This window comes from Lepidochelys olivacea (assembly GCF_965140295.1).
Source record: "Lepidochelys olivacea isolate rLepOli2 genome assembly, chromosome: 26".
Classification (NCBI taxonomy): Eukaryota; Metazoa; Chordata; order Testudines; family Cheloniidae; genus Lepidochelys; species Lepidochelys olivacea.
The window spans coordinates 3,593,195-3,619,186 of NC_140436.1; the positions used below are offsets into that span (position 1 = coordinate 3,593,195).

The 25,992-nt window shown below is 39.5% G+C and overlaps 1 protein-coding gene across 4 annotated transcripts in view; it reads right to left on the minus strand.

Annotated features, from left to right (window-relative positions):
- UNC5D (unc-5 netrin receptor D) overlaps positions 1–25,992 on the minus strand; it is a 287,207-nt gene that overhangs the window by 142,003 nt on the left and 119,212 nt on the right. For all 4 annotated transcript variants that reach the window (XM_084615270.1, XM_084615269.1, XM_084615268.1 and 1 more), the window contains exon 2: positions 3,267–3,485. In XM_084615270.1, the coding sequence (XP_084471396.1) occupies positions 3,267–3,485 (219 nt within the window). The remainder of the gene's footprint in view (positions 1–3,266; positions 3,486–25,992) is intronic.

Consider the following 25,992-nt stretch of genomic DNA (forward strand, 5'->3'; position numbering starts at 1 on the left):
ATGATGTGGTCTGGATGAATGTTGGAGGCATGTAGGTTTCCGGTATAGGGTGGTGTTTATGTGACCATCACTTATTTGCACTGTAGTGTCTAGGAAGTGGAACTCTTGCATGGACTGGTCCAGGCTGAGGTTGATGGTGGGGTGGAAATTGTTGAAATCCTGGTGGAATTCCTCAAGGGCCTCCTTCCCATGGGCCCAGATGATGAAGATGTCATCAATGTAATGTAAGTAGAGTAGGGGCATGAGGGGACAAGAGCTGAGGAAGCGCTGTTCTAACTCAGCCATGAAAATGTTGGCATACTGTGGGGCCATGCGGGTACCCATAGCAGTCCCGCTGACTTGAAGGTATAAATTGTCCCCAAATCTGAAATAGTTGTGGGTGAGGACAAAGTCAAAGTTCAGCCACCAGGTTTGCCGTGACATTATCGGAGATACTGTTCCTAATGGCTTGTAGAATACTGTTGAGAATAGCCCACTTCCATCTTAATTGATTTGGCTCGTTAGCACTGACCCCTCACTTGGTAAGGCAATTCCCATCTTTTCATATGCTGTGTATTTATACCTCCCTACTGTATGTTCCACTCCATGCATCTGATGAAGTGGGTTTTAGCCCACGAAAAATTACACCCAAATAAATGTGTTAGTCTCTAAGGGGCCACAAGGACTCCTCATTGTTTTTGCTGATACAGACTAACACGGCAACGACTCTGAAACCTGTCACCATTTGAGATTAAAGGGACCTCACAGCTCATATTGCCTAATACCACAGCTAGCTCAACTGTGCTTCCTGAGCTAAGAGTACATCCATCCATTCTGCAGATTAGGTGCCTGCAGGCTGGAATACCTGTAGCAGTAATTTAAACATGGATAATTAAAAAAAAGACATTCCATATTTCTTACTACCTTTTTTTAAAAACCCATCTAATGATTAAGTGAAGCTAAAATGGCTTTTGCATCTTCATCCTAGCAACAAGATTAAAGTGTACTTATATTAAATCAGATTGTATTTATTAGACGGTGACAGTATGCCACAATCTGCAGTTCCTTTAGACAACAATAAATAATACCCCATATACCTCAGAAGTAGTACAGCTTCCACTTTGAGCAGAGATACCAAAAACTAAAGTCTTGCACTAAATGGATTCTCCAGTTTAGCATATTTTGTAAATTGTATACAGATTCCTCTGGAAGTAAACAAAGGAGGTACCACTACCACCTGATTTAGCCCAAAGGGATAGAACATGCAGGGTTGTAGAGATACGTCTGGGCAAGTATTACCCAGGGTTCACATCACACCTATAAATTCCTTTGTAACACACATGTATCCATTACCTCACAAGTATAGTTCCCAGAATTACTGGAATCTTCCTTTCTAGCTTTTGAATTGGAGATTCCACTGGTACCATTTTCTGCTAGAGGTATAAAATGTAAATTCTCAGAACAAAGAGGCACAGCTGGAAATCCGCTCTTGTCATCTGCAGTATAACACCCAGCAATAAATAGAGGAACGTAAATTTTTCAAGTCAGCAGGACTTATGTGGTTTTGGAAAGTTTACACTAAATTACAAAATAAACAAGTCGTTGAAAAAATGAACCCAGGTCTATCCCTCAATTTAAGGCTGCTGAGCTATCTATCCATTTCCACCCCCACCCCCACCCTCACCCTCACCATTAAGTGTCTCAGAACAAGATGTAAACATACAAAAAGAATAAAATACCCATAACCTATTTTGGAACACTTTTGAGACAAATGAAAAATTAAAGTTTCGTTTACGGTTACAGTGTATGCAGCCTTCACTCGCATTTTGGATTCTGACGATCCAAACTAGAAGGATTCTGACCATATATCCATGTTCAAATAGTAAAAATTTTTGGTCAGTTCTAATGCTGGGCTTCATTCAAGCTTGCAATTTTTAGGTTCTATATCCAATGTGTAATTTCCTGGGCCACTAAGTTCAAAAATCTCAATGTTACCTGTGCAATTTTTTTTTTAAAAATTGTTGCTCTCTCAAACAATTTTTAGTCCAAGGCTTAGAAAACTTAATTCCAGTGTGGACAAGACATATTTTCATTAACCATATGGAAGAAAAACATTTAGAAACAACATTTCTTCTATATTGATTCAGAAATGCCTTTGGAAGTAAAGGTTATGCCTATTAAATGCTTTTCAATAAAGGTAACTGTAAAGATTAAAATTCATCCTGAATAGCATTTACAAAAAGGCTTTAGGGTGAAATCTCTTCAGAATCTATCACTTACACATGAATGCCTTACACCACCAGCATTTTAGATATGAAACTTCTTTTTAAATGGTGGCATTTTCCCCCCAAAAAGGAATGTATTGGACTGACAGAAAGGATGTTATATCTACACAGCTATTTCCAAGACATGGAGTTGCCTAGCAATCTTGGAATTTAACAGGAGGAGGAAGGTAATAAAGAAAACAGAATTGTGAAATTACAAGAGGGTGCTGCTTTAAATTGGTTTTCAACACTTATCAAGTTGCCTGTAAATGAGAGGGGCTATAGGATGGTCTAGGAACATGACAAAATCTGCTGATCATTTTTTCAGCACTCTCCCTTCTCTATTTTCAGACCCATTTTTACAAGATGCAATGCTCCCACTTAACCTCATTAGCTGTCAAATATCCCACAGAGTGGAAAAAAAGCATTCAAGCCATACAGTTTAGTAGCACCACCACAGACTTCCAAGCTCTTCCCCGCTGGGCAGGGACAAGGGATTCCACAAATGCACAGGTTTTCCCTAGATGTCGTTCATGCTACAGATGTCTTAACTGCAATATTGGGGACTCTTGCGCCCTCCAAACCTCTCAGTCATTCTCTTTCGAGGCCTAATCCTACTCTCGTTGATAGCAGCAAGAATAGCAGCAGGATCGAGCCCCAATGTCCTCTTTAAAACTTTGGCTGTATTAAACTTCATTCCCCTTTACACTTATTACTTCCTGCAGCCCCACTCACCTTTCCTCTCTCCTTTTCCCTTCTTGCTGTGCCTATTCAGACAGAATAGTTAATTACAGCTATACATTTCAAGGCTAACTTTTTCCTACACTATCTCCATTCACTGCTCTGACTTTCTTTCTTTTAGGAGCTGATTTCCTCAACTTTCTGAAAGAGGTGCCCTTTATTCTTCCCCTCTAAATTTCACTCTCTCTCTACATCCTATTTCTCCCCTCTGCCTTTTGTATTTTGCCGATAAGCCATGTATTCTAAGATATTTTCACATGAACACATCAGTCCCACTCTTACCTGTACTTTCATCCATGCTTTCCTCAGAGACATGCTCATTTTGGTGGACCCATTCACCATTACACTTGAAGAAAATCTGCATAGCTGGCATGGCTTTGCATCGCAAGGCAATGGGGTTGCTTTTAATGATGTAAGCATCATCTGGTTCTTGCATAAAATGAGGCAATGTTCCAGGAGCAGATGGAATAGACTCAGGAAGGGCTTCACTGTTGTCATTTCCTGACAGGAGAGAAGAAAGGAAATGTTTGCATATTAGAACCGATAGGAGGGGACAATGACTTACATGTTTGCCCATAATTCAATAGGAATACTTCTGGTTTGGGTTCAGTTAATACTCTGTTTTCTACCATGTCATTTTGCTGCCTAAATAATACCTGGAATCTTCTTATTATCTAGTTGTATTATGGTAGCACCTATGGGCCTCAATTGTGATTGGAATCCCGTAGTGGTAGGCATTGTACAGACCAATAGTAAGAAAGAGCCCCTTGCCCAAAGAACTTGCCATCTAAAAATAGTTAAGACAGACAAAGGAAGTATCATTATCCCCAATTTCATAGATGGGGAACCAAAGCACAGAGAAATTGAGTTGATAAGTTCAAACAGGAAGTCTGTGGAAGTACTGGAAATTAAACCCTGATTCCCTGAGTCTCAGTCCAGTGTCTTAACCACAAGAACATCCTCCTCTCAAATACTGCATTTAATTTCCTTTAGGCAGTTGTTGTAGATTTAACAGGGATCAGCACGTTAACCATACAGAAGTCTATGATATGACTAGTGCTATTTTAGCATCCTGGCAGTGGAATAAACAAACCACCACCTCTAACAGGGTTTGAAAAAGCTTCAACACACTTTGAGGATGATTCCATTTATTATTGTCCTTTTAAAGATAACTAAGGAAGGGAAAGATCTCACACAGCAGCTTTCATAGAGCCAGAACCTGCAAAATGCTGAACCTGTCCAGAGAAGTACTGAGTGCCCTCTCCTTCTGTTACAGTCAGCTCCTTGTAGGACAAGGTCATTTTCCCGCTGTACTCCCACACTTAGTCAACCAGATGCTCAAGACTGTGAATGCCAAGAGAGAAGTATTGTAATACAAGCCTGTAATTTGTTACAACTTTGTTTTAACTGAGGCAAATCCTGGTCCCGCTCGAGTCAATGGTAAAACTCCCGTTGGTTTCAGTGGGAGGGGGATTTGGTCCCTGTATATTTACTTCAATGGCTTGGAAGCTTTGAAAGGGAACTCTGAGAATGGCAACAAAAATAAATCAGTAGGGTCTGATTTACAAAGGAAGATTAAAAAGGACTGAGTATGTACAGCATGGCCAATTGATAACAGAAAACAGAGTCTATAGGCAGATAAAGAGAGCACACTGAAAGAGAAAGAAATAGCTGGCGGCGGTGTATGTGATTTAAATAAGAATAATGAGATGAAATTAGATGAAAGGTAAATTAAAATGAAATAGCATGACAATTTTTTTAAGAAGACAGATCTATTATATTATGGAATAGTGAGAATACAGTGGTTACTTTTAATAATACATACCTCTTATTTTTCGTGTGTGTGTGTGTTTATATAAACATCATTTTTCATCTGTGCATGCGCGCGTGGTCACAACTCAGACGATAAATGCTATTTAACATTATACCCATAATTATGATATATTCATAATTAAAATAGTGTAAATATATTATAGGTTTATATTATATATAGTGTTTTATCATTATGAATATATTAATTATGATGTATTATTTTATATGTAATGTATTACTTAATATAAATATAAGTAAAGATGTATTTCACAAACATACACACACCAAACAAGATGTCTTTATACTATAGATGTAGCATAAAGACATCTTGACCAGAAAAACAAAAAAAGTTTTTGGACGGGCCAGAGAAGATCTTTGGCATGTTTTAAGTTACATTCACAATGCACTTCATAAAATAGATCATAATTCTTAGCATTTTATTACTGACCATTTTTGTCAATTTCCATGATGTCAATCTTCAGTAAATACCATGTCCCTGCAGGCTTTATTAAATCCAAGCATTGGAAGAAATAATAAGAAGGTATAAGATTTGATATGGGCATCAAACCTTCATCAATGTCTTGAATGCCTTACAAACAGCATACCCTTGCTTCTCTTCAAATAATCTATTAGGCAGTGAATGGATGGGAAAGGACAGTGAACAATTCGTTAATTATTCACATGTGGAGTTAGTCAAATAATTAGAACACACGCTGTACTTTAGCCCAGCCTTAATTTTGCTTAGTTAGGACTTGTCTATACAGAGACTTTGTGCATAGCAAGCTGGGGTATAAATCTATAGCACACTCGTCTGCCACATGCTAATTTGCTGTGTGGACCCTGGTGTTGTACATTAAAAAGTCTCATAGTGCACTCGGCCCTACCACTGACGGAGAAACAGCAGTACATCAAAGCACACTACAGAACTTTTTGCGCAATACAGCAGGCTCATGACTTAGTGCACTACAGATTCACGCCCTCGCTTGTCTACACAGAGAGTTAACATGCACCAAGCACTTACTGTGTTCATCATTTGGGGCAAAGGACTGATACTGTGAAAACCTAGCCCTATTGACATTAGTGGAGGGCATAATTTCCCTCCTGGTCCTCAGATGCTTGGTTGTTTGCTACCTATGAAAAGCCAGCTAAAAACAATAGCTGATTCCCTGTTGAGGCAAGAACTTGGGCAATTTTTCTCCCTGTGGCCCAGGAAGAGCTTGTGTTACTAACCACTACACTTTTAACATGCACACAATGTATCATGTCAAATTACAACACCATCTCTTCTTAATATTGCTATCAGTATATCCTCCAACCCACCTCACCAGTGGCTAAATTTTATGGACATAAGAATGACCATAATGGGTCAGACAAATTGTCCATCTAGCTCAGTATCATGCCTCTGGCAGCAACCAGTGCCAAGTGCTTCAGGGGGAGTGAACAGCGTAGGGCAATTTATCAACGGATCCACCCCCCGTTGTCCAATCTCTTTTCTGGGACACCTAGTGCATGGGGTTGGTTCCTGACCATTTTGGCTAACAGCCATTGATGGACCTATCCTCTGTGAACTTAGTTAATTCTTTTTTGAACCCAGTTATCGTTTTGGCTTTCACAACATCCCATGGCAATGAGCTCTACGGGTTGATTATGTGTTGGGTGAAGGACTTCCTTATGTTTGTTTTAAACCTGTTGTCTATTAATTGCATTGGGTGATCTCAGGTTCATGTATTATACGATGGGGTAAATAGCACTTTCTCCATCCCATTGATGATTTTATAGACCTCTACCATATCCCCCTCAGCCATCTCTTTTCCAAGCTGAACAGTCCCAGTCTTTTTAATCCTCCTAATCAATTTTGTTGCCTTGTGTGTACTTTTTCCAATTCTAATGTATCTTTTTTGAGATGAAGCAACCAGCACTGCATGCAGTATTCAAGGTGTGGGCGTACCATGGATTTATATAGTGGCATGATGATATTTTATATCTTCTTATCTATTCCTTTCCTAATGGTTCCAAACATTGTTTGGGTTGGTTGGGTTTTTTCTTTTTGTTTTTGTTTTTTTGACTGCCGCTACACATTGAGCAGATGTTTTCAGAGACCTATCCAATTTCTTCAATATTTCTTGGTAACGGCTAATTTAGACCCCATCATTTTGTGTGTATAGTTGGGATTATGTTTTCCAGTGTGCATTACCTTGCTTTTATCAACACTGAATTTCATCTGACATTTTCCTGCCCATACACCCAGTTTTGTGATAACCTTTTGTAACTCTTTGCAGTCAGCTTTGGACTTAATTATCTTGAGTAATTTTGTATCATCTCCAAAAATTTTCCACCTCACTGTTTACCCCCTTTTCCACATTATTTATGAATATGTTGAACAGCACTGGTCCCAGGACAGAACCTTGGGGGACTCCACTATTTACTGCTCTCCACTGTGAAACTGACCATTTATTCCTACCCTTTGTTTCCTATCTTTTAAGGAAGTTACTGATCCATGAGAGGACCTTCCCTCTCATCCCACGACTCCTTACTTTGCTTAAGAGCCTTTGGTGAGTGACCTTGTCAAAGACTTTCTCAAAAGTCCAAGTACACTATATCCACTGATCACCCTTGTCCACCTGTTTGCTGACCTCCCTCAATGAATTCTAATAGACTGGTGAGGCACAATTTCCCTTTACAAAAGCCATGTTGACTCTTTCCCAACAAATCGTGTTCATCCATGTCTCTAATGATCCTATTCTTTACTTGAAAATCATTTCCACACCACATTTTACACTGTTGGGTCTCATGCTGCAAATCTTCACCTGACAAATATAGTCCCACTGACTTCAGTGAATAAGGGCTTCCATTATCCTAAGCGTATGTAAGCAAGATAACTCATTACCCAACAGTTTTAACCAATTTGCCTAGTACAGAAGTTTGGCTTATCAGCCTGTAATTGCCAGGATTGCCTCTGCAATCTTTAAAAAAAAAAAAAAAAAACAGCATCATACTAACTATCCACCAGTCATACTTTAAACACTGATCTTGCCAGACTCAGTAGAATGGTTTTCATTTGTGGTACAGGAAGATAACCCCTAAAGAAACCATTTAGTGCATGAACGAATGCCAATTCAAGCCAAACTGAGACTTTCCATCAACTTAAATTGGCTTTAGATTACAAGTCAATGGAAAGTCAAATTTTCAATGACTGTAATACAATGCCAATATAAATCAGTAAGACGACTCATGTTGGCTTGAATTGGTATTAGATTACATGTCCTTAAAGGGAGAATGAAACAATTATTATATTGAGGCGGCGGTAACAATCCTGTGTATCCTTCCCCAAACCGCTCATTTATAGATCTTGGAATATTTTTACACCGTAACTGCTTGAAATCATTTCCACACCACATTTTACACTGTTGGGTCTCATGCTGCAAATCTGCACCTGACAAATATAGTCCCACTGACTTCAGTGAATAAGGGCTTCCATTATCCTAAGTGTATGTAAGCAAGATAACTCATTACCCAACAGTACGAACAGTTAGGCTGGAAAGCAAATTTGTGCCTCTGAAGTTACCTAATCTCAAGGAAAGCCACTAAGAAATTGCATTCCTTGGTTTTTGTTTATGGAGAGGTTACTTGTCTCCATATGGTTACCTAATTAGATGAGGACTGCAGGCACACCCATTTGGATGTGTACAATAACCAGACTTTTATATATGAAATATTTAATGTGATTTAGGATACACGGGACTTTCTCTGTGGTCCCCATTACCATGCACAAACTGAAGAATTGTTCTGCAATACTTCTGACCTGTATGAAAGTAGAAATATTTTATATCCCACCTATTAGCCCTTCCTCTCATCCTTCTCCCCCACCCCCTGCGCACACACACTCTCACCCTAATTAAGATGACATTTCCTGGCAAGTACAGTGCAAAATCTTTGATGAATACATGAAATACCATGGTGACAGCTCCCAGGGACTGGAATAGGTACGGCAGCATGCTAAACAAATGCTCCCGTCTCCTCAAGCATGGAATTTAGCAATGATTTTGGGATGTGTGCTCCTCCTGATGTGCAGTTTTCCCACTTCCTGATCCTTAACAGGAGTTAACATCAAGGACTGAGAAATACCCTGCTTTGTTCACTTTCAAAGTCAGCGCCCCTTTCTCTTACTCTTTTTATCTTGGCTCTCATCCTTACTATATCTTCTTGTTCTTCCATCATCACCAGACTCAAAATATTCCTTCCCCTTGTTGCTTTCTTCTGTCTCCAGTTCGTAGCATATCCATTTTGCATCTCAGCCTGTCGTTCTTGACTGTCTCCATGCTAAAACACATATTTAAAATGATGTGTGTGCTATAATAGGATGAACTTATACGATTGTCAAGAAAGAATCTCAAAGCACTTTAGAAAACATTAAGAATCACAGCTCAGGGTAAATAGAAGACCATGCTTTGGTAGGCAGCAGGGCTGACATCATGAGGTTTCACACTCCTTCCAAAAATCCGTATATTAAATTAATGTATCCAAAGAGAACAATGGGTATAAGTTTAAATCATTGAACACCCTGTTTTATGGCACTAGCAACTACCTTCTGCCAATTTATAAAAATGAAGAGCTCTCCATAGTAAAATGTTCATTGCTTACAGCCTCAGTCATCTGCAAAGGGCCATTGGGATTGTCCAATACATCCCTCCATTCCCTATGGAAGTCCAGGTATGTTAGAATATCACAAAAAGAAAAAGGAGTACTTGTGGCACCTTAGAGACTAACCAATTTATTTGAGCATAAGCTTTCGTGAGCATCCGATGAAGTGAGCTGTAGCTCACGAAAGCTTATGCTCAAATAAATTGGTTAGTCTCTAAGGTGCCACAAGTACTCCTTTTCCTTTTGCGAATACAGACTAACACGGCTGTTACTCTGAAACCTAGAATATCACAGGCACTGCTTCTTCAAGTGACCTGCCATTACATGCACCTAGGCATTCACGGGTTTACAATCTCTTCTTTTCCTGTAAAAACAGCTACTGGGTCAGATTCTGTCGCCTTCTAGACTGTTGTCAATCTGGATGAAGTTCATTCAGTGCATTGTTTACACTAGCTGATTTCCGATTTCACTGACACTGCTATAACTCTAGAGAATAGCCCACTGTTTCTGCTACCCTTAGAAAGCCCCTACAGAAATACTGCATGAAATACCACTTTTTCAAGTTGATGGGCCATTTCCTAGAGACCTCGGAAATATCCGGTCTTTTGATTTCAAATGGCATCCCTCAGCCCACTACACATTTTGAGGCTGTGTGTAGAGCCGATGCCATGTCACAGAGTCGTACAAGCTTCAGTGCAAGGTAAAATTATGGGAGCAGCGTGATTAAGGCAAACAGGCTTTTGCCCAAAATGTTACTTCACATCCAAGTCCTAAAGAGTTCAGTTCCTGTAATCAATAGCAAAACAAGACTAGACAGAGTATTATGAGACATTTCAACTCTCCTTAAAAACAATTTAAAAGGACTTAGTTGAAACAGGAAAAATGTATCGAACCTGCCAAATCTATCACACAACTCTCACCTCCCTTTCTGAATTGAGTGCAGTTCATTGTTTTCAGAGGTATACTTGCTGCAGATACACTGTAAGGCCACTGCTGCTAGATAGACATGAGCTGAATAAATTTAGAGTAAAGTAAATATACTGGATGTGTGACTTTGTATGTATGTATCTTTTTATCTATCCATGTCTATATATAATAGTAGCCCTCAGAGACCCCAGTCAAAATCAGTGACCCATTTTATTAGCAATGAACGGGCATATAGGAAGACACAACCTTATACTCTTCTAAGACCCAGATTTTTCCTACTCCCAGCCACCTTGCAGGATAAGGACCTAAGAAATAAATCAGCTTTACAAGATTATTCCTTATGCCACGTGTAATATAAATACACACACCCCCCTCAAGATAAATAAAACAATGTTCTGGCTGTGGTCACAGGAGCAGCTTTTGGCCAAAACAAAGCCTCTTCTAAATGTTATTCATTTATTTAATTTCCACCTCTTTTTTCACCCTGCAACATCTTTTTTGTGCATTGACTTGTTTTCAAATTCATCTGAAGCCTGGTGGAACTTCTAAAGGGTTTTGCTTTCAAATTACTATTGCTTTTCATTTATAACTGTCAGTTTTCAAGATTAAGTCCATTCATAGTTATAGACAAATGGTTGTTTTAATGCAACTGTGAATGACAGAAGACGAAACAATCAAACACAATTCTTGTATTTTTCATTCTTGGAAAATTACCTTTCAGGAAGCGCTTTGTGTTTTATGTTCTGCACACTAATACAATGGGGACTTTAAATCTTTTTATGACAATAACAGAAACAAAAAAAAAGTTAGGAACAAACACTAAATTCTTTATAGAACAAATATGCTGCTGTTAGTTGTCAGGTCATGTTTTAAAACCTTGATAGCAACATCAGCAGAGGTAAATCTGCTAAAATTTAAAATCTTAGGAAGACATAATTCAGAGGTTACACTGAAAGCTTGGAATGAGACATTTTAAACAGGAAGCAAAGTCTGACTGTTGTAAATGTTTTTGCAAATTAAGGAAGTGGCATTGTTTTAAAATGAAATGTTAGGGAATTTTTTGGGGCTAGGGGAAGATAGGACACAGAACCCACAACCAAGGGAAACTTCTTAGAATTAAACAAATATGCATGTTAACTTCATTATAGTCAATGCTAAATACCGATCAGAAAACTATATCCTGTATTTGTCAAGTTTACAGATTATGATCTGGTATTTTTTTCCATTTAACATAATCCTACAAAACCAAGTACTGTGTTATTACAGTGAATATGCTTAGTAAATTGCATATGAGATACCAACGAAATGCCTTTTATTCGTTATAACAAACAAAGTCATAGAATTTTTTTTTCAGCGCACTGAGTGTGTTTCCCAAAGAGAAAAACAGACAGGTATATACTGTTGATGTCATAAGAAGCAAACAAAGCTTTCTCTGCATTCAGAGTGAGGTATCTAAGCAACATACAGAGCTATGTGGGTCCACCACAAAATGTAATCATTGTAAATCTTCTGGATTTTCTCCCTACTCTGCCCTCAGATTATATAAATTGTATCCTCCCATCTTTCTTCCTGTAAAAAAAAATATATATATATATATGAGGAAGGGACGAGCCCTGCATCTTGTCCTGAAAGCAAATAGAGTATGTGGCTATTCTAATCTCTACGCAGAGGGCATTCCAAAGCCATGGAGAAAGTTCTGCACTATAAATATTGCCCTTGTTGTTAACAAATCCAGAGTAGTCAACTACAGAATATCAATCACAGACCGCATAATAATCTGGGTTTAGTCAATGAATAGCTTTAAAGTTAAGGACCAGAACCTTACTTTCAGACTCAGTGTTCAATGCATTGACCACAGTGTTCCATCTCGAGCAATTCTGAATATTTTTATATGTATCTATATCTATGTTGTACAAGTTGTACTCCGAGGTTTTCTCCTTTATATTCCTGTCTCTATTTTCCTCTTCTACATTCCCGCTCCCCATTACCTTCCAAGACTTTCATGTTCTCTCTTTTTATCTATGGTCTTCTTACTTCAGTTCTCTGTTCCTAAATCCATCTTTTTCCACCTCTCTGCTTCCAAGGAACTAAGTTTTTTCTGTCTCCCTCTTATGATCCCTTCAGATGCCAGAAAACCCCATTGCTTAGCCACCTCATTTGTCCAATATACTTTTCCAATAAACTGGTCCATCTTCTCTCCATTGTTACATCCCTCATTATGGCCTATCACATACATTGATCTTTAGTTCCAGACTCTAGGTTTTATTCCCTTAAGTGTTATTCAAGCCCCTCTGGACAACACCTGGCTTTACTGTTAGTTTCTTTTGATACTAGTTGTTCCCTACAGTCCCTCTTCCATCCACCTACGCTCCATCACTTACTGCAAAACTAAAGGCACCAACTGCCTTCTGACATTCAATTCATTTCTATAGCAAGATGATGGAAGATAGCAGCACAGAAAGGGTGTGGGGAAAAATCAGGATTGAAAAGGTTCATATGTTATAGGATACGTAAATTGCTCATGCAAGGAATGGTATTAGTAATGAAACCAGAATAATTATTCGGTCAGAAAAGCAACTGGAGTGGGATTTGCCTACATGCTCTTAATCAGGTGACCTTGTCCTCTATGCAATGATGTGGTTTTCTTGGAAGTCACTCAAGACATTGATGGGAGTATGAGGTTTTGATGCCGACATAAAATCTTTCAATACTTTTATTTCTTCTAATACATGGATTTACTAAAGCCTACAGGGACATGGTATTTGGTAAAGATTGACAATACAGAAAAGAGCAAGAGTGGTCAGCAATAGAACATGCATGCTGATGTGTTTCATGGCATATTTTTTAAACCCTATATGCTGAAGGAGAACACACTGACTACTTACCTTGTTAAATGACACACAACTGCGTCATCTATCTAAATGGCTCACCAAGTGTTGTACCTATCTTTGGTGACTCACAGACCTGGAAGGGACCTCGAGAGGTCATCTAGTCCAGTCCCCTCCACTCAAGGCAGGACTAAGTATTATCTAGACCATCCCTGACAGGTGTTTGTCCAACCTGCTCTTAAAAATCCCCAATGATGGAGATTCCACAACCTCCCTAGGCAATTTATTCCAGTGCTTAACCACCCTGACAGTTAGGAATTTTTTCCTCATGTCCAACCTAAACCGCCCTTGTTGCAATTTAAGCCCATTGCTTCTTGTCCTATCCTCACAGGTTAAGAACAACATTTTTTCTCCCTCCTCCTTGTAACAGCGGGTTACAAAAAAGTGAAATGGCATTAGTTGGGTCAAGCCTCCCACTCTGCAGCCATTCCCTCAATACTTGCTGCTTTTCTAGTTCCACATGGTTTGTGATGCTGATTTAATCTTACAAACAGACACTTTATAATGCTTTGTACATGTTTAAAAGCAATTCATGGAGTAAGTAAGTGTCTCCCAGCTCAGCCTCCCAACTGAGCTCTTGCTTCACTGGTACGTTTCTGCACGCACCAGCATCTGTGGCAATGTCAAGATTTCGACTGTATCTATTACGACCATGCTGGCATTGCACCTTCTTGCATACGGAACACGGCTTCTGCAGATAAAATTTCATATACACGCTGCTTAAGATATAATTGCACTCAAACTCAAAACTGATGCACAACCTGCCAGTCCTCCTTCCTCCCCAGCTTCATAAACCCAAGAGCAGCTTCTTAGAATGTGTTAAGAGCAAAGAACTGAACAGTGCATGAATTCTACAATGAACCTATCTGCTTATCTCAGGACTCTATAGATCCAATTCACTGATGCCCTGCGCCTTGTGTAGTCATGTACACCAGTGTATAGCCTGAATAAAAATGCTACCATCATTCTCATTAGATAGCATTTCACACCCACTTTCAACTGATGTAAATGACGAGACAAGGTGGCAACAGTGAGTTGTGCTGTATGATGTTACATGGAATAAACACAAAACCAAAGATCTTTAACTAAATTTATCATGAGAAAAACTGAACCTGTTTTCTTCCTTCTTGTTAGCAAATTTCATGGAGTCTCTGGCACCATTTGTCGACCGTGAAAATTTGCGCAGGCATGCTCATTGATTTTAAATGCAGTTGAGTCTGCCTATAACAACACTGATGTGAATTTCAGATTCTAGCTGTTGGTAACATGGCACATCATAAGATTCTGGGAGAACATTACAGGGAAACTCAAAATGGGTATGAAAAGCACGGAGAAAAGTGCATAACTGTGACTGAAGTCAGGGTTCCCACCTGTCAAGGTTTCCCCGCTATCGTCCCTTTTTCTGACAGAACTGTCCTCAGAAATCTGTAAGGTGCTCAGTACACACTGCCAGATATTCAGCTTTTTAGACTCAGGATCATCCTGTATGTCTTGTTTTTTTGTCCCCCAGAGGAAGCCACTCTAACTGAGGTGTTTCACAAAAGGTTGTGAGATGGCGAAACCATTTTGATGGGGAAGGAATGCGTAATTGATTCTGAAGCATTTACATTATTTACTCAATTTTCTTCCCCGGACATGTTAGTCTATTTCTATTTTCAGTGGGGTTTGGAATCATAATTAGGTGGCCAAGACAATAACCCTACAAGCGTAATATGGTAATACAATGTCAAAATGGAAAACCACAAAGATGTCACTGCTGTTGAACAGAGAGAACTTTCTGATATCAAGATGAAAGGAAATAAATGTCCATGCATGGCTGTGGAGACAACAGGACAATGTCAAGGCATTAAAAAGGAAAAAAAATATTAATGCTAACGTAAGTCTGTGGATATGACCATATAATGTATACATAGTGACACAACATAAATGACATTACAACATCTAAATGCAAGAATGTGGTTAGAATCTACTCTCCTGTTTAATTTCCCCTCTAATTTGAAAGGATAAAAGAAAAAAAAAGGGGTTAACAATCTGTCATGCATTTGAGGGTTCACATCTCCTCCTCCAGAAGCATTCACAGCATCAGCTTGGATTCACAGCACAAACACATCTTAGAACAGGGGAGAGGAACCACAAGACTGGCACTCAGAGCCTAGAATTTGAATTCAGCTCTCCTATAACAGTCTTCCTATAAGGCCTGGGGCAAGATACTTCATCTCTCTGGGCCTTAGTTCCTCCTCTGTAAAATAGGGGTACTAGTCCTCCTTTCCCCATCTTTTGTCTGCCTTGCCTATTTAGGCTGTAAGGTATTTGGGGCAGAGACCATCTCTTACTATGTTTATATAACAGCAATTAGTACAATGGGGCCCTGATTGGCTTCTGTAGGCACAATTATACTACTAATAGTGATACATTAATTCATTAAAATACAGGGCTGCCGTGCACTGCATGTAATTATTATTAATTTAAGGAAGGAAACTATTTTAAATGTCACTTGCAATCAGGGTACCGTACAACTGTATGTTGTACTATACTTAGTGCTGGTGAAATAAGTTCTCCACAGCATCCACAGTAACACATACAGTGGTAATATGGCCTTCTACACAGGGTGTTTACAGATTTAAAGAATACTGAACACATCGGCTTAGAGATTCCTCCATGAGCTAGATGAGCCAAGCTTGCCAGGTTTTTTTTATACCTCTGTTGTCTATACACTTGAGGAGCGACTTTCTGAAATAACAGTGGTATCTATAGTGGTACTGTGCTTACATAATGCCATGCCAGTCGGTTGTTAGCAATGGTGACTGAACTGAACTGAAGATCTCTGGATCTAAAATACATTGATGAGCACATCCTTGGCTATGTTGACCAGTCACCATTAAAAGGGAATAAACTGCCAAACACAACAGGTGTGGGTTACACTTAAGGTGGGAAGGGAAATCTTTGAATTAACTGGCAATTGTTGATTTAACTTAGATAATTTTTTCACTTCATGGTCCAAGAGACACAGACAAAATTTTCATCTTAAGGCCAAAAGACCAAAAACATCAAGACATTTGATCACGGCCTTCGATAAGCCAAGAGACTACTTACACTTGCTCTTAGCTCATAGAGCCAAGAAACAGTTTCCTCTCTAGAGAAAAAGAACTAAGGATACCAGAAAATTATACACCTACAATTCCGTAATGTTTCAATGCACTTAAAGGAGACTTCTTTTCATTGCAATGTGACAATTGTCCAGCAGTGATTCACTAAAAAAATAATGTTTAATGAGCCGAATACAAAAGATAATTATTCCAGTTATACTTGGAATACAAATGAAATAACAATATTTCTGGACTGTTTATGTGAATTATACTGACTCCAGGGCAGATCATTGTTAAATGGAGAAACATGCTTTTGTATAAGTTAATACCTTTTTGCAGTAGCTCGTCTCCTTTCCAACCAGGAAAAAATAAATGTTTATATATTCCAACTGTAGCATTAGATGTTGTGAAGCACCAGTAAAATACTATTCATCTTAAATACTCCAAATCAAACAACTTCAAACCCCAGAATCATCTTTAGAGATCTCTTTCACTTCATTGGAAAAGCCTGACCAAGACGGTGGTGAAGATTTTAGGCTGGTGTAATTATATTGCACCCAAATTGTTTCCATTCTATTTACAAGGTTCATTCCCTCCTATTGCAAAAGCAGCTCTCCAAAATCATTCAAAGCATCAGGTCTTTTCTTAGGAATATGTTTTATCAAAAGGAATCTACTGAAATGAATGTCCAGGTGCCATATAATTCAGCTGGCCTAGTTGCAAGTAAATCTGCTTATGAAGGGAAATTATCTTATTGAGACACTCTGTACCCCAGTGATAAGAAATATTGGGAACAGTTACAATGGGTTTTCAATTAGAGAACATTCTATAAACCCAGCTAAACCTAGAAACTTATTGCTCCCATAGCTCCCCTGGCTGCAGTTAGGAAATATGTCAATCCAACTAGATTCAGGGTCTAGCTAGCACTTGGAAGACCTCTAGTAGAATTCTAGGTGCTGGAGAAGTTAATTTAAGAGGGCAAGTATTTCTCTGAAGAAAGAAACACTGTTGGGCAGTATAAGGTTGCTGAAAAAAAGAAAACCCTTTACCATTCTGCCCAACCAAAAATCGTGTGCACGTCATGTCTTCGTAGCCAAGGTCTCTCAAATTGTCCGTGCATGCTGAAAGTCACCAGTGCTGCATATGCATCTCAGCAAGTCAACCTCTGAAATCAGGATATTAGTTTCATCAGACCCTCTTGCTTCCTATGGATATAAAGTATAAAGTCTCAGTAGCTGTGCCATAATCCTGCTCATCAAATATTTGGGCGACAGGTGGAAAATTGTTCTGCCAGCTGAGGAAGACAAAATCCATTCCTCCTGGCAATTTTCTGCAATGAAAACTCCAAAAAACGAATGAGCAATAAGTTGTGGAAATAAATCTAAAATAATATCACACAAAACCAGTGTGCTCAAAATCTCTAGCTGCAAACTAACTCCTGTTTATCTGACTTTTAAAAGCTTGATATCTATTTATATGTGCACTGCACCAGTCTGTAGATATTAAAACTAGCTTCTCTTTGAAACTATTAGTTACGCACCTGTTAAAAAAACATAATTGCACTATGACGTCCTTCATCACTGCTCCTAGAGCATATTACTTGCATCAAACAAGACTGACAACAAATCTGGGTAACTCAGTATTATCAAATTAATATTAGAGATGGGTAAGCTGTCACTATGAAAAGGAATTGTGTGACTCAGATCAAGCCACAAACTCAGGAACAAAATGCCCTGATTTCCAGTGCCTCTTTTAACCATTAAACCAACTAAGTGGGGTACAAAATTCCCTCGTTATGCAGAAGGGCTTGGGTTGCATGAGGTGCCCAGCTAATTGCATGGAAGGAGTTGCAGAGATTCAGGGTACAAGTAATGTGAATGAATGCGTTTGAATAGGATTCAAAAATCAAGATAACTGTGAAATATATATGCGTGTGTGTGTGTGCACACACATTTTATAAAATGTATCTTTATCTGGCCACCTTACCAAATTCTCCTGTGTCTTGTACACTGGGATTTTAAGGGGCTCGGTGCTAATGGTTTCAACAGAGATTCTAGAACTGAGGCAGTGAGAGTGATATGGGGCCGCTACGAGAGAATCAGAATAGTCCCAGTGTGCTCAAAGAAAGCTCAGGAGCTGGTGAGCAGAACTGCTCAGCGGACAACAATCCCATTTCATGGCAACTTCCAGGTTTGTTTTCATTCTGCACTGGAACAAAAAGAAAACCTTTGACACATTTTCCCGAACATGGAATATATGAAAGAAACAGACCAAGTGATTAGGGGAACTGACCTCTGGGATCTGGGCAACCCAAGTTCAAGTCCCTACTCTGGCTGATCCAGAACAGTGTTTTTCTATCCCCTGACACTCCCAATTTGCATCCCAGATCTCTCTCTCTCTCAAACTTTCCTGGCAATACGTCCTCAAAACAGTGAATTTCAACCAAAATCATTCCAATCAGCTCTACTGGTGAGTGGCTATCCTCCCCAGATACAAACGTTGTTGTTGGGGGCTCTCTTCTGTTTCTCATCCTGCCTTATTCTATGCTGCCTCATTACCTGCACCTTCTGAGCTGAAAAAGGAAGCAAGGGGGAGTTGTATTTCCTTTCCCCAAGGCCTAGCACTCCAGTGGGCACCTGTGCTGTTTTGAGCACTTATACCACATAGGCTCACTGACAGGACTCCACGCTGTAGTTTATCATGAAACTTTTAATAACCATGAAAGGGGTGAAATCAACCCCCTTGTCCATCTACTAAGGGCACCAAACTCCTTCGAAGAGACTGACATCAGATATAATATTCTGTAACCAGTGTGCAAGGATACATAAGAGAAAGGAATCACAACTGATGGTGAGGAAGATAGATAGCTGTCAGCATCCTGAGAGCTACTTGGGCCCAGTACTGCAAAAGATTATTTCGATAACCTAACCAAGTTGGCAACATGAATGATGAACAGCAGAGCAACAGTTGGTCACCTGCAATGCAATCAGGTACAGCTTGGGTGGTTTAAAGCTTTCCGTGAGTGCAGATGAAAAGGAAGGGAACATAATTGATTTGCCACAGTATTTTTTCTCCCCTCCTAATTCATTAAATGGCGCCTGGCCAGGCATAAAAAAACAACAACAAAAAACAAAAAACAAAATAAACCTCTCTCTCTTCAAACTTCCAAGAGAAGGAACATAATTGAAATTCGTTTTGTTTTATCTAATTATTTTTTTATAAATAACTATTGTCTTTTTGGAGAAGAAAAACATGTAGTCCGGTAAGTAACAAAACAACTGCATCCCAATCATTCATTCCCTCTGTAGCCTGTAGAAAAGGGTGCTAAAGAAAGGATAAGAACAGACTCGAAGAGAGCATGATTAACATGAACAGATCAAATTTTTCCTTAAGTGTTTGAAACCACCAATACAAATGCAACATAATAGTGAAAAAAAAAGAAATCTATTTGTAGTGCTGAGGATTTATTATTACAGTAGTGCCTAGAGGCCTTAATTAGATCAGAATATCATTGTCCCAGATGCTGTAGAGACAAATAGTAAGAGACAGTCCCTGCCCCAAATAGCTTACACTCACAAAGAGTAGATTCAAAGAAGGTAACCTTGAAGCACGTTTGAGTTACTTAAACCGTGTGTATGCAATTTACAGTTGTATTAAGCCAATTAGAAGATGTAATCTCATTTCCCATAATGTGGCAGTGCATTCAAACACACTCTAATGACATTTGTGTGTGTACCCTTCATTCCCCACCCCCCATCTGAAATGTACTTAAATTGTTTAGATGTGTGACCTAGGTGACAGCACTGGGCTTCAGAATCAAAACCAAAGAGTATTCCACCTCTTTATCTTGCCCTGCTCTTCACCACACAGCCCGAGTAAAGAGGTGAGCCAGGCAGGGAGCCTTGAAGGTCAACAGAGTGAGGCTCTTTTTGGAACTAGGAATGGGGATTAAATTCCATAGCTGAAGGTACTTCACCGAGAAGCATGCTGCTGGTAGCTACTTCTCTTTATAGAGAGGAAGTTCCAGTTCAAGTGACTGTGACTGCAACCACAACACTGTGGAATGAGGAGAGAGGCAGTCTTGACAATGAGCAGATCCCAAGCAACGTAGGGATTTTTATGTCAAAACATACACCAGCTTCTCACTTTCAGTCACCAGACCAATCACCACCTAGGTGGATGAAGAGCAAAAGCAGTGACTTTTCACCATCACATGGCCTTTGTATACTACCAGGCTGGCCTGGAACTTAGGCCTGGTCTACACTGGGGGGGCGGGGGCGGGAAGATCGATCTAAGATACACAACTTCAGCTATGAGAATAGCGTAGCTGAAGTCGATGTATCTTAGATCGACCTAGAATCATGTACTTGGCATTCTCGTGGAGCGGGATTGACGGCCGCCGCTCCCCCGCCGACTCTGCTTCCGCCTCTCGCCGTGGAGGAGTTCCGGAGTCAACGGCAGAGCAATCGGGGATCAATCTATCACGTCTACACGAGACGCAATAAATCGATCCCCAATAGATCAATCACTACCCTCCAATCCAGCGGGTAGTGTAGACATGGCCTAACAGCACACTTCACATAGCCCAACGAGAGGCCCAAGTTCCAGTAGGAGTAGTTAGCAGCCTCAGCAAAAAGACCAAAGGCTGAATGGAAACGTCCCGTTTTACCCCTAAAAGAGGGCTTCCCCTATTCAGGGAAGAGAAGCACATCAGCTGGGGAAATATCATGGGGGAACATTTACACCGTTCTTCCTTTGTTACGAGGGGTTATCAATCCAGCACCTTTCACCAGCACTATTCTCCTTCTCAAATTTAATACTTAATTGACATTTTTGGTATCTTCCCTTCAGCAGTTTCCATATGAAACTTACACATTGGGGAAATTAAGAAGAGCAACTTTGCATAAGCTACATTTATAATTGGTTGCAGCAGGGTAGGGCATTTATCTCCACCAATGAGGATTAATATGTTCATAAAACACTAGTGGCCTTTCTCTTGCCAGCAGAGATGAATGTGTTATCCTGTTGTAATCCCTTATGTATTCTAAATCTATCTATATCTTCGTTATACATATTTATAAAAAATGATATATTGCATTTATTAAATATTAAGTGGATTACAGACTTGAAGAATCTTTCATGCATTTATTTAACATCTAGATTTTTTTCTTTAAGTAGTATGCAAGGAATATAAATCTTTAAAAAGAAAAAAAAGCAAGTTGTTTTTTTTTAATTGGCATTCTAAATAGGCAAATCTGTATCAAAAAGGCTTCCAGCATGCAATGTCCAAAGAATATCAAACCAGAAAATAAAAAGATTTTGACTCTCAAGACATAACAGGGAATATGTGGTATTGCCAAAGGCATTCATGTGTTGAGAGAATCTTATGGGTGGAGACTGTGGTCCTATACTCAGAGCAGGAGCAGGCCATCAGGAGACCTACATTCTCACCAACTTGCTGTATGACCTTGGAACAGCCTCTCTGTGCTCAAATAATACTCTCACCTAAGCCTTACATTGCACTTTTCATAAATGAAGGTTAACCCAGCCTCACAACAGCATTGTGAAGTAAATAATGCTTGTAAGTTCTTTGAGATAGTAGCTATTTTTTTATAGGCTTCCAGTGGTGCAAGAAGGCTTCCACACATATCCCCACCATGTAATTAAAAAAAATATATCTATATCTATATCTACAGATATCTATATCATAATGCATATGCACAAGGGGTCTAGTTGCACCTTAGAAACTAACAAATTTATTTGAGCATAAGCTTTTGTGAGCTGTAGCTCACGAAAGCTTATGCTCAGATAAATTTGTAAAACTTACTAATGTTCTTTTAACAGTGTGCATGTGTGTGTACGCGTACATGTGTGTAATTTGCAAGGTTTTTGGAAAGCAAACTGGAAAAAAAACCCAGTAATTTCATCATGTGGCACCATCCTGACACCCACGTGGACCCATCAGTAAAGTTGGAATACTTAGATTCTCCCCACAGTCCTCTTATCACTTGACCTAATGAAGTAAGTGATAGCAACATTAGGTTGTTATCCTGAATGTGAGTCTAGCACTAGAGCAGGATGGGACACTTTGCCCATGGGTTTCACAGATATTTGCTGACAGCAAAGGAAGGGTGTGGCTCAGGAATCTTGGGCTCCCGTCCAGGCTCTGGAGGGACGTGTGCACAGACGCTTCTGCTCATGTCCCCTAAACTTGATCTCTTCTACCCCACACCCTCCAACCAGTCCATGTCCCAGTCCCGTTGCTTCCTTACCCCTGGCTCTTTATCCCAGTCCCATTATCTTTGCCTACCCATCCCCTGTTTCCACTCCTCAGGCTTCCCACACCAGTCCCAGTCTCCTTGTCCAGCCAATTCTAGTCTCCCCCTCTGGGCTTGCTATCTGAGTTCCAATCTCCCCCTGACTTCTAGTCTCTCCTCTTCTCCATACTCAGTGCCAATCCCTTTGCTGTTGCTGAGTTTGGTGGATGAATCATTTTAGGAAGCCTGAGTTTAGGTAGTCTGAACCCCCATGGGATCTTATTACTCTCTTCAGCAGTAAAGATATTGTCTTCAGGGCAAATCCTGCTTGCTCTCCACAGCTCTAACACAACAGGTAATAGAATAAGTCCCTAGGAAGTTCAAGGCTGCAGAGAGCCACCGGCTCCATACTATACTTATCTATTGGCCATTTGCCTCTGCAGATGCTGTGGTGACTACTGCACTCCTGAGCATGCACAGATAGCCATGGAGAGGCTCCACTAGAGTTGCGGAGCCTGGGGAAAAAAGATAAACAGATTTCAAGGCCAGAAGGGACCATTGTGATCACCCAATCTGACCTCCTGTATTGCACAGGTGACAGAACTTCCCCAAAATAATTTCTAGAGCACAGAGGATTCTATTGCTCTCAGAGGAAAGAAAAACAAACATTCATGCCTGACTGTGCTATTAGCAACTGGCAGATTGGTATTTCTTCTTTAAAATGCTAATTTATGTCTACATTTATGTTTAAACTTGGCATTTTTCATCAACCTTGAAATGTGTATATATGTATGTATTTGTATGAGGCAATGTTGCAAACACACTCTATTAGGGACGAGCGCTGCAATATGATGTTTACTTGTTGCCAATTTGATATCTTCCTCTTTCACAAAATCCAGTTAGACTATCAGATGGGTTCCACCCTCCCCCCTCCATTTTCTGACATATGCCTTATGGGAGGGGGAAAAAAACAGAAATTGAGATGTTTGACTCAGTGAGATTTCCCAAAAAGAAAAGGAGTACTTGTGGCACCTTAGAGACTATAAATTGGTTAGTCTCTAAGGTGCCACAAGTACTCCTTTTCTTTTTGCGAATACAGACTAACACGGCTGTTACTCTGAAACCTGAGATTTACCAGTATCTTTCAGTACATGGTGCAGGATTCCATCTAAAGAGGACTAACTGAGAAACATGCAGTACTATTTCATATTGTTAACGCACTGCTTGGGAATTAAAAAGCCTGATCTAAAGCCCTCTGAAGTCAACGGACTTTGGATCAAGCCTTGAGGGAGGCATACTGTGCAGCTTCTGGTATGCTTCAAACCCACAGCTGGAACCCAGGTTGGAAATAGGCTGGCCCAAACGGCCATGGAGATGTTTTTCAAGCTGGGGTATAAAGGTCATGATCTGCATGTGGGAGAACTCAGGTTATATCAGGCCAAAGACCGTAGGTGAAAGGACTTCTAGCTGCTGTTATTCTCACACTCCTACTTCCCCCATATAATACATGTTGTAGTGTAGTAATATCTTGCTTCCATTTAGTAGGGGCCCAATTCAAATCAGTTATGCACAAAATTACCTGTAATGGTTGAAAGGGAAACTATGGTATCAATCCCCAAATTCAGAGTTTTGTAAAAACAAGCAATGAATGCTTTGCTAAACTTTCAAACAGTATGTTTCTAGATAAACAGCACTGACCTTTCAAGCATCTGTGACCAAAAAACCTTGTAACAAAATAGATCCATTAAGCAAACTGATTAGAAATCAATGAGGAATAAAAATGAATGGCTATTTTGCTCATTTCACTCCTTCTGGAGAACAAACAGAATGAAAACAGTAGAAACTTTTTTTTTTAAACTGAAAGGGTATTTGAAACCCAGTATTACCTTTACTGACATCACTAATGACACAAGACAGTAGCAGCTGGATAGGATTTATTTTATGGACAATTAACGATTCACTGTAACATTAAAAGTGATGCTATCAAATTAATGTGTTTTTAATTTTACTTTCATTTTAAAAGTCAAGTGATAGTAGTGGTAACAGTTTAATTAAATATCTATATCAGGGCAGTTTGCTACAGAAAGCGATAAGCCTATTAATATATATGGGCCTGATTCTTATCTCACTTACATTCATGTAACTATTGACTTCGGTGGAGTTAATTCTGATTTACAACAGCACCAAAGTGCAGTTCCCTCATTTTTTAGGTAGAAATTGACTGAAAACCTGCACTCTTATGTTTCTCTGGTGACTGGTACCGCTTAAGAGAGACTCAAAATCTAGCTACTCTTGCCTCATTGGCAAGAACGTAACTCCCATTATCTGTGCCACAATGTATCAAAGAGATAAACTTCCATGGGGGAAACTAAGCTGCAGTAAACCAAGACTCCAATTTGCCCACCAATGATGAGTGTAAACTACATTTCCTCCTAAGTACAATTATTGACTTAACATAGCTGCTTATCATACCTTGGACCAAAGTGGTTTTGCTGATGTAACAGGGCAATAATAAACATAACAGAGTCAGACTCTGTTCCTAATCGCACCAGTGGTACAGTGCTTATTCCTAGCCAAACTAGCATTTTATTTACTGAGCCCATCATTTATTTACTGAGCCCATCAGTTTGAATGAACTGCAGAATTGGATACCCAGTCGAAAGGGAATACCCAGTCGAAAGGGACCTTGCCCACTCCGGTCACTGTCAAAAGTAAATTACAGTATAGAAAAAAGTGTATATGACATTTCAATCATTAGTATCTGGATATTTAGAAGTACAACCCCAAGCACAAAAGACAAGCTTTTTTGAGAAGTAGCCATCCATGCAGACAGAGAGAGAGAGTGCATGCACACATGAGCGAGCATGTAAGGGTGGAATAATATTGCATTTCTGTTTAGCTTTTTAAAGGTGTACATGCAACAGAAAGTTACAATATCTTAATAAGCCACTCAAGAGGTTATTGTTAGATCATCAGATCACAATATCTCCATTACTGAATTCATTTTTTTTCAGTTCATTACATGCATAGATCAAGAAACTCAAGCCACTTACGTTATTATCCTTATTTGATTATGCTATAAATTGAAGTCAGGTCTCTCAATGCAACACACTGACACTAGTCCACAGCAATGTCTCACTTACAGACTATTAGAATACAAAACAACTGACACCTCTCTCTAACTGGAGATTTATTCTCAGGAATATAGAAAATTAAATTAATCCTTTCAGTTAGTTTGACTGAAAAAGGAGATATAGCCACATTCTTACAAATAATTCACACACATTCTCTCCCAACCTCCCATTATATGGTGATACAAAACTAAAATAGATGCAATTCCTTTGGCGATTCCTTGCTATACAGAAACACAGCTGCATGAATTTTTTTTTCCAGTTCA